Genomic DNA, 10,325 nt, shown 5'->3' on the forward strand with positions numbered 1-10,325 from the left:
GACATGTCCTCTAACTGGGACGTTTCATAAAGAACATGTTTGGGACATGTCCTCTAACTGGGACGTTTTGTAAAGAATATGTTTAGGACGCATCCTCTGTAACTGGGACGTTTTATAAAGAACAAGTTTAGGACATGTCCTCTAACTGGGACGTTTTATAAAGAACATGTTAAGGACATGTCCTCTAACTGGGACGTTTTATAAAGAACAAGTTTAGGACATGTCCTCTAACTGGGACGTTTTATAAAGAACATGTTAAGGACATGTCCTCTAACTGGGACGTTTTATAAAAAACATGTTTAGGACATGTCCTCTAACTGGGACGTTTAATAGAGAACATGTTTAGGACGTGTCCTCTCTAACTGGGACAGACGTCCACACAGAGATCCTCTAGTGAGAGATAATGAGGTGGAACCGTGTATCGGCTGATTTAAACGTTGTGTTAATAAAGTAGAAAGTAAACATTATTATTCCTTCCAGAGACTATTCAGCGGCGCCCACGACCGTTCTGATTGGATTAAAGAAATGCAAACAAGCCAGAATGTTTTCCTCCTATCCCAGAATGCATCTGTGGTGTAGCGCTGTGGAGACAGAGCTGGATATGAGAGACTAAACTAAATATAACTGGTCCTGTGGACACAAACAGCTGGAGCTGCTGCATAAACAGAGGATGATGATGATGATGATGATGATGATGATGATAGAGGAAATAAGAAGCAGAGAACAGGTTAGTCTCACAGACTGGGCTAGGGTTCAGAGTGTGTGTGTGTGTGTGTGTGTGTGGGGGGGGGGGGGGGGGGGGTGCTGACCTTGCCCTTCTTCTGGCTCAGAGCAGCAGGCATTAGGTGGAACTGCAGATGGGTGACCCTAAGGCGGGGGGACGGCGCCGTGATAAACGCCTGTCTGCTGCCAATCAGCTCGATCCAGGGGACCAGGTCCGCGTTGCTGTAGCTGTTGAGCTGGCGGATGGCTGCCAGGTCTCCCTTGGCCTGGAGGAGCAGCAGGATCTGCTGCATCCAGATGGTGCCTGTGAGACAGAGAGTCCTGGTCAGCCTCACCTGCTCTGTCCACCCCTGGCCTCCTTCCTCTCTCCGTTTTAACCCTTGTCATCTGATACCCGGCTCTCTGCTCAAATCCATTTGCAAAACACAAAACAGCAGGGCGTTCACGTGCACGCGCTAACCCCTGACCTGAGGCGGCCTACCCCTGCAGCACAACAGGCTCCATCTTTAGCTCCCTCTCACCTGATTTGGGGTATGTGACGACAAACACGTCCGAGTCTCTGATCTCCAGGTTGTAAATCTGGTCCACATCGTTTGGATCGTGAGTCCCGCTGATCAGCGTGAAGCCTCTGTGGGGTACCAGTCTATGCTCACGTGTCTTGACATCATTTTGGTCCATGCTAGCTAAAGCAGAAGCAAATCAAAAACAGCAGTTTACATTGAAGGCTCCATAGATATATTAATAACACATTCACAATGGTCTCACTTCATCTGTCATCATTCACCAGCAGACCTTCAAACTGGGCCAAGAAACTCCTACACTGTTGGCTGCTACTCCCAGATGTTGAAGTAGCCTACTCACATGTGTTAATGCAGTAAAAGTAGAAATACTACAGTGTAAAACACAAGTGAAAGTCCTGCATTCATAATCCCAATCAAAAGTAAAAACGTATCAGCATCAAAACAAACATCAAGAACAAATAGAAAAAGTCCTCATTCGGCAGAATAATCTGTACACTTGGTATGATGTCTAATGTTGCAGTTCATTGTACTGACTCTATATTCTGCTGGGTATTTTAATCTAGAATAACAGATCCTCATTTATTAGCCGATTATATTTGAATCTATGAAGGAACTGCATCTGTCAGATTAATGTGGTGCAGTAACAATACAACAGTACGTCCCTCTGAGCAGTAGAGTACAAGTAGAAAGGAGCAGAACATGACCTGCTACAGTAGTAGTAGTAGTAGTAGTAGTAGTACAGCCCGTCGTGGAGCATGCCTACCTGCTGCGCGCTCTCCTGTCCGCTGTGCTCTCTCTCCGTCCATCACACACGTCGCTCTGAGAAACCGACGCTCGTGTCTCTTCACACACCGACCGACTGCTCGTGTCTCTTCACACACCGACCGACTGCTCGTGTCTCTTCACACACCGTGCTTTAAACCGTGGCCGCCCGGCGGTCCCTCCTCTTCGGCCGGCCGCGCGCTGCTCGACGCCCCGCGGACAGAAGCAGCTCCGAGAACAGGCAGGGCTTCCCTCCCTCCCTCCCTCCTCTCAGATCACCTCAGATCACCTCCTCACACATCACCCAGCGAAGACAGGCTGCGGGGGAGGGGGGGAGGGGGTGTCTATGTAACATCAGACACATATTCCATCAGCTATAAAAAAAAAATATTCCTAGTGTGTTTTAATTATTTCTAGATTGTGGGTTATTTCTAATGTGATAGTAACTTAGTGTGACTATCACCGTCTGGATTTATTATATTAGTTTGATCTTGTGTATGGGATATGTATGTGTGTGGGTGTATGTTTGAGGGCGTGGATAAGTGTATGGCATATTGATGTGATTTTACACATATTCTTGTAATGGTATGTCGGTGATGTTGTGTGTCTAGTGTGGACCCCAGGAAGAGGCATCAGCTGATGGCGATCCTTTTAATAAACAAACTTCACATCAGGGTTATTCTCTCAGAAATGGCAAAGATAACCCTGTGTCCAGGGAACTGGCCTGAGCTCACTTAGTTGAATCCTTCTGAAGGAACGCGAACAACTGAGCAGGGTTCAAACCCATCTGGACCGGGTCCCTCTGCAGCTGGACGGGGACTGTGAGGAAACAAGTATTCATGTCAGGTCCAAGTACAGATTGTGGAATGCACGTCCACAAAGCTCCCATCCGACGGTCCGGTTCACAGCTGGGACTTCAGGACTCACATCACTCGTCCCGGGTCGCTCCAGGACTTCTGTTTTATCACTGGGAGCAGATTAATGGTCCACCTCGGTGTTGTGATGGCCTTTTCACGGACTACAAGATTAACCAACTCGTCATCCTCCAGTCCACCTACCTAATCACAACTAACAGTCTCAATGAGCAGATGAAGATGAAGACAGAGATACAAGATTTCTTTTAAATTATTATTAAAACAGTCCTAATTGTATTTGTGATGGTTTTGTTAGAAATGTACCTTGGTGGTAAAATAAATATGTTGACGGGAGCAGACATGCTCGGTTCAGGAAATGAATCACATGACATTTGATCCTCTGCACCTTGCCCCTCGGAGGTTAATTATTATATTGTTTATGATGGGAATGGAGGTGGTTGGTCATCCTCTATAAAACCCATCAGAAAAACAGCTCTCACCATGCCCGCCATCGTAAACCACTTATGGAATCAAATAGCACTAGTTGTAAAAGTGTGATTGTCTGCATGTGGCCACACAGGGTTGTTTAAGGACAGGCTCCATTTCCTCTCACACATTAACTGGCAATAAGCATGGAGAAAACACTTTATTAAAAACATAAATAAGGATACATTACAACTTTCATTAGCAAATGAATACATTAAATACTTAAAGTAAAAAAGGATAGACGAAATAAAGAAGTTCCTGATCACGGGATCCTTTCAGCACGCAATGTCCTCGAGTTTAAGATGCTGATCTGGACACACAAAACAAAGTACTGCTGTTATACAACACACACACACACACACACACACACACACACACACACACACACACACACACACACACACACACACACACACACACACACACACACACACACACACACACACACACACACACACACACACACACACACACACACACACACACACACACACACACACACACACACACACACACGGCTGACCTGTTTCTCCTCAGCAGACAGCGGGCCCTGCACCGCCACCACCTGGTACTGTTTGTGCTTCAGGCTGCTGGGGAACTTGCGGACGTGGCGGACGGCGTGGGAGACGCTGTCCCTACTCAGCAGCTTCCTGGTGTCTGACGCCGAGGTGCCAGGGTCCAGAAGCAGAAGACACAGGCTGCCGTTTTTCTTCTGCTCCAGGCCCACTATGGAGCGGCTGTGACCTGCAGAAGGACACAAGCCCCCCCACCTAAATCTTAACATCCCATCACAACTGGACAGCTCTGGTACCTGTTTTCACCTGGCAGCACAGTGTCCTCACATGCGTCCTCAGGGACCACTTGTGATCAGATCTCACTTGTCCGCTCTATATGCAAATACACACGTGTGTGGGTAATGTCAGTTGTTACTTTCACATAAATCTAGTGACCAAAGAAAAAGCGCTGCTGCGTGGCGACATAGGGAGATCTACTGGTGGGTGGCAGGACCTGTGCAGGACAGAAAGATGTTTTTAAAAGTTTCTGTGCGTTCAGCTCTCAGTACGTTTGGATCTTCTAACTGAATCTCTGTGGTTTGAAGTTTAGTTTATATAAGCACGTCTTTATATTACATTTCCTGTTCACTAGGAGCTGATGAAGAACCAATATTTCCTGATTAGGCTTCTTTATAATAAAAGCATTTAAATAAACTAACAGGGGACTTTTATTGAGAAGAACTTAGGAAATGAAAGCGTTTCACAGTTGCTGCAAAGACCACTCTGTTCACCGACTTCCCGTCTCACGGTAGGGGAGGCAGGACAGAGGACACATTCCTCTTCATGCTACTATAAGAATGTGGACACATGTGGCTCAGACCACCTCTGAATCTGGTTTTTGTGATCAGATCTCAATGCAATCTCAGAGCTGTCCATTTGTGATCCGATCCCTCCAGACGGATGTTAATGCCAGGTGGACACGGGGTCCATCATGCTGTATTTCTGCCAGCTGGATGTCATCACAACATTCTCACCTGGGGCTGATGAGCCCTTTGTTTTAGAACAGAGGCCTTTCAGCAGCTGGCTGACATTAAAACCATAGTTTTAAATCACTGCTGTTGTAATGCTGGACTGAATCTAACCTGGGCACCCCCAACTATTCCCAAACACTAGCAGTACATGTAAAATGTCTATTTCAAAGTGCACAAGGGCAACAAAAGAATCCTTCAAATCTTTTCCAGAGCATAAACAATAGGGCTGCAACTAACAATTATTTCATGATCAATTCATCTGTCGGTTTGTTGTCTCGATTAATCAAATGTCAGAAAGTTGTGAAAAATGTAAATCTACTTTCTCTAAGTCCAAGGTGATGTCTTTAAATGTCTTGTTTTTCAACCCAAAACTGAAAGACATTCTGTTTAATATATTAAAACAGCAAAAAATCATGAAAAATTAATGGTTAATCGACTTATAAACTTATATCAGAAGTGGATCGCTGTTGCTGTGTACCTTGGTGTTGCAGGTACAGCGGGGGCATGGAGGTGTGCACGAGTCGGGGGGGCAGTCTGCAGCTCCTGTTGGACTGCTGGAAGTACTGCTTGACCCAGTCAAAGAGTCGCGGGTGGGTGTCGCCGGGGCCGCTCGGCTGATGGAAGTCCATGATGCGAGCACTGAGAACACATGGTACACGACATCAGCCACACAGCAGCATGAAGACTTACGGGACCAGAATGAGATCCTGGAGCGGTGACTGAATGTCTGGAAAGAATATTGTGTGACCAGTATTTATGTTGCGTGTGTTGAAGATAAGATAAGCCTTTATTGTCTCCTACAGGAAACGTTGTCTTGGGCAGTCGAGAGAACAAAAAATGGCCACCCATCGCACATAAACTGAAGCATAAATGATCTCATCTACATTGTCCTCATTCAAAGGTTTGAGGTTGTGTGCTTTAACACATGAATGAGAAACTAATCCGAGTGTAGTGCTTGCCTGATTCCCAGTGAGGTGAGGAGGGCGTAGACCTCGGTGGCTCCGATCCAGGCTCGCGTCCCCTGCAGCCGCTGGTTGAAGTGGGACGCTCCATTTGGATCCAAGCCCTCTTTCCAAGCGTCCTCGATCATCCGCTGCAGCCGAGGGATGCTGGGCACTGCCTTCTCTGGAGCAGAAGGAGAACCTCAAGTCAAGTCAATGGACTCGCGTACTGCTGCCCACCCAGAGGTAACACACGCCCTCTCTTCTCAGTGTCTCGTGTCCTCACACATAAAAGGTTTTGACATATTCTTAGACCTTCATGTACCATTTTGTTCTGGTGGAGAATTTCAAGAATGTTAACTAAACGGCGCCCAGATAGCTCAGTTGGTAGGGTGGGCGCCCATATATAAAGGTTTACTCCTCGATGCAGTGGGCCAGGGTTCGACTTCGACCTGCGGCCCTTTGCTGCATGTCCCCCCCAGATCCCTTTCATGTCTTCAGCTGTCCTGTCAATAAAGGCCTAAAAATGCCCCAAAAATAATTTGTCAACTATATGTCGTGTGATAGAATGTAATATATATAATAATAGAATGTCAACTACACCTTTCTGTTATTATACTGTACATGGCTCAGTGGCCAACTGTGGCTGACATTCCAGTTTGGCTACAACTCCACTTGAGAGACAATCCTACAGAAGGACAGATACTAATCTGTCAATCTGACAATAGTGCAGAACGAGGACAAGACATGATGTGCTTTGAGTCAGCAGCGTGGTGGAAGACACTCCCCACGCTTTAACCACGCCAGCATACCCAAAGGAGGGTGTGTTCCCATCATCATCCCAATATAGAAAATGACACTCAAAACTGAGCTATCTATCTATCTATCTATCTATCTATCTATCTATCTCTCTTTCTCTTTCTCCCTCCCTCTCTCTCTACAATCTGCAGATTAAAATGAATTGATGACTCTTTTTGGATAAACTCAGCAATGCATCTGACTTTCTTCTCTATAGCAACAGTGACCAAGGCTCATGAGTAATATAATATTTAGAGCCATCTGCAAAACTAATGGAAAATTAATTTTGTGTTTCTATGTTGACGGACATTAAGGATGTCAATGAATACACTTACATCAACGCTGGTTTCAAACATATGTATTCAAATATTGTGGCACAACTACCATCAATTCTAGTGCTGCAACTAATGATTATTCCATAGTTTATTCATCTGTGGATCATTTTCTGGATAAATGGACTAGTTATCTGGTCTCTAAAATGTCAGAAAATGGTGAAACATGTGTTGTGTTCCCCAAAGCCCACGATGACGTCCTCAAATGTCTTGTTTTGTCCTTAACTCTGTTGAACGAAGGTTCATTTGAAAACCCCAAAATACCAGCTAATATATATATATATATATATATATATATATATATATATATATATATATATATATATATATATATATATATATATATATATATATATATATATATATATATATATATATGCTGCTTGAAGTGTGCTATGCAATCCATGATATGTATTGTTCTGATGTATGTACTACATATCAAAAACAACTAAAACTATATAATAGGCGTTAGGTGTGACCTTTTGCACACTTTGAAGAGTAAGGGTCACACATACTGTAACAGTGGATCATGTCTGATCATGTCTTTTGCTATGGCCACCTGTGTGATTACATAATGGTGAAATTCCCCTGGTTTTCATAAGGGAGGGTTTTTAGCAATGACTATGACTATAAATATGAGTTGATGTGGACTCTTTTGGGTGGCTTCTTATCTCTCTCCGCTCTGCTCTTCTCACCCACTCACTGGGTTTTTCTATTCTCTGATTTTTGATAGTTTTTGCTTTTAGGGCACAAAGTGAAAAGATTATTACTGTATTTTTTACTTGCTTTTGATTATTCCCTAAAGAATAAAACTACCTGAGCTTGTTGTGAGCTAGGGAACCAAAGACTTGTATTCCTTGATTTTAGTCATTTCATTTCTCTCTCTCACACCTCGGCCATCCGAGGGCAGAGGTTTCCCTCCCGTGAGGGCAGTTAAGACTCCTCTTTAACCACCTGGGCGAGTTGCTGCCCGGCGGGGACCGACTTTGGCAGTCAGACCTCCTGTTATCTCCTAGTGGGGGTGCATTTGCCCATCCGCTCTGCCAGTCAGAGCCACAACCAATAAAGGCTAGTTAGCACCCCTGAGAAGGAGGGGGCCTCCGGGGACCCTGGGAGGAACGATTCCTAACCCTGAGTACTAAAGAAAAATCCTTGGTTGTAAAGATCCCCTCGGGCAGTGCTTAAAATATACAGGGTTAGGGTTAGGGGGACAAGAGCCCGTCAATGGGGGACGTCTGGGGTAAAATCAGAAAAAGCCTCTTGCCTCGCCTCCGGTTTCCCTGATCCGGGCGGGGGCCCTTTAATTTAGCAAGGGTATGTGTGTCTCTAGTAAAAAGGAAATAAAACTAATTAATTCTAAAATGTCAAATTTGTGAATCACTGTGTGTGGATCGAGAATCCAGCATTTATACATTCAGGGAAGCATCAAAGGAAGTCCTTTAAGTATAGACCTAACCATCCGCCCCCCCCGCTGATCGTAACGGGTGTTATCATACGGCAGAAGCGGCCCAGTAGGGACGGGGGTTACTGAGGGGAAGGTATAAAAGGAGTTAGCCCTCGACCAAACGAGAGCGATACGACGCCTCAGTAACTGTCACACCGTTCGACAACTCAAAGATATTCAGTTTGGTGTCCCACATTTAACAAGCTGACATCACACACAATTGACTGTTTTTCATTAAATAAATGACTTATACTGAGTAATTGATTATCAAAATAGTTGGAGATTCATTTAATAGATAACTAGTCAATTTATCTTTGCTGTTCTAATAAATTCCCAGATGTATCTCTTACCTTTTGAAGCTTATATTATATATAGACCTTTATTTCTTTTATATTTCAGAAAGACGCCTCTGTTTTTTCTGACCTGCTCCTGTGTTCATTTGCAAACTCTAGCCTTCCTCCATGTTGACCTCCATACAGTCAGTCTAATCACACCATGACAGACTTACTGAGAACTCTGAGAATACACATGCTACTTTACATTTCCACAAAACAAAAGACCGAACAGTGCTGACTGATATTAGGCTGAGGGAATGTGCACCTTGTAGGAGGGCAGCAAATGCATCGATTGTGTGCAGCGAGGAGAGCAGCATCTGGAGGTTTCTGTATCCGCAGCCCCAGCCTTTATCCCCCGCCGAGGAGCAGTAGTGGTCTGTGTCCGCACTCAGCCACACATGGACACTGTCTCTGCACTCAGTCTGGTAATACTCATACAGCGCTCGGAGCACACCTACACAGAGGAAAGCAGGTCGGCTCAGCACGTTCCTGCAGTGACACACACACACACACACACACACACACACACACACACACACACCCCACACACACACCCACACACACACACACACACACACACACACACACACACACACACACACACACACACACACAACACACCACACACACACACACACACCACACCACACAAACACACACACACAGGCCGTGACCACATTCATTTCTCCTTCACCAAACACTAAACTGAACCCCCGAACACTGGCCTGAACCTGAAGATGAGAACTTCAGAGCTCACAGGAAGTCTCTGTTCCCACAAAACCTGCTTTAATAAACATTTGGCCATGATAAACATCACTGAAATTAAGGATATTATATATATATATATATATATATATATTAATATTAATATATATTTATATATCACAGGCCAAAACTTTGGACACACCTTCTCTTCAATGCAAGGGTACTTTGAAGAAACTAAGATATATGCTTTTCAGTTATTTCTTTTTATTAAGTACATAATTCCACATGTGTTCATTCATATTTTTGTCATAGTTTTGATGCCTTCAGTGATAATCTACAATGTAAATAGTCATGAAAATAAAGGAAATGCATTGAATGAGAAGGTGGGTCCAAACGTTTGGCCTGTACTGTATATAGATTTATTTCAGTATTCCTGCTGAAATATCAAGAATCATTGTGAAATTATTCCTTAGACTGTCCTTTACCACAATAGATCTTTGAATATTGGATTGAATTTTATGAGATCTTACATCATAATTATGAGAGGCTAGGCCATAATTACAAGACATAATTAGCAGGTAGTGGTATGTGCTCCAGTACACGCACAGTCAGACACATGGAGTGTACTGTGCACAGAGAAGACATGCCGAGCCACTGACTGGTGTGTTGGCGACAAAACGAGAGCTCATGACCTTTACACTAGAAGTCATGTTAAATGAGTGTTTACAAAAGCGACAGGTAGTACACACTACAGTTAAAGCTATTTAGGAGTATTTTATGTGACATGACGACTAGTATAAGTGCTGAGATCACAAATGGGGCTCCATAAACACTGGGTCATCTAACTTGCCTATTGATGACAGTAATAACACCACACACACACGCACACGCACACGCAC

General features: G+C 44.3%; 2 protein-coding genes across 2 annotated transcripts in view; both read right to left on the reverse strand.

The window, feature by feature from the left end:
* Positions 1-2,255, reverse strand: part of LOC116690529 (amine sulfotransferase) — a 6,902-nt gene extending 4,647 nt beyond the window's left edge. The window contains exons 1-3 of the mRNA XM_032517545.1: positions 2,008-2,255; positions 1,245-1,406; positions 810-1,027 (exon numbers count right to left, since the gene is read on the reverse strand). Coding sequence (XP_032373436.1) covers positions 810-1,027; positions 1,245-1,406; positions 2,008-2,050 — 423 coding nt within the window. The 5' untranslated portion in view covers positions 2,051-2,255. The remainder of the gene's footprint in view (positions 1-809; positions 1,028-1,244; positions 1,407-2,007) is intronic.
* Positions 2,256-3,491: 1,236 nt separating this feature from the next.
* The window catches only part of zufsp (zinc finger containing ubiquitin peptidase 1), a 13,756-nt gene continuing 6,922 nt past the window's right edge, over positions 3,492-10,325 (reverse strand). The window contains exons 8-12 of the mRNA XM_032517548.1: positions 8,987-9,175; positions 5,831-5,996; positions 5,350-5,510; positions 3,870-4,090; positions 3,492-3,656 (exon numbers count right to left, since the gene is read on the reverse strand). Coding sequence (XP_032373439.1) covers positions 3,609-3,656; positions 3,870-4,090; positions 5,350-5,510; positions 5,831-5,996; positions 8,987-9,175 — 785 coding nt within the window. The 3' untranslated portion in view covers positions 3,492-3,608. The remainder of the gene's footprint in view (positions 3,657-3,869; positions 4,091-5,349; positions 5,511-5,830; positions 5,997-8,986; positions 9,176-10,325) is intronic.

Source organism: Etheostoma spectabile, chromosome 6 (assembly GCF_008692095.1).
Source record: "Etheostoma spectabile isolate EspeVRDwgs_2016 chromosome 6, UIUC_Espe_1.0, whole genome shotgun sequence".
Lineage (NCBI taxonomy): Eukaryota > Metazoa > Chordata > Actinopteri > Perciformes > Percidae > Etheostoma > Etheostoma spectabile.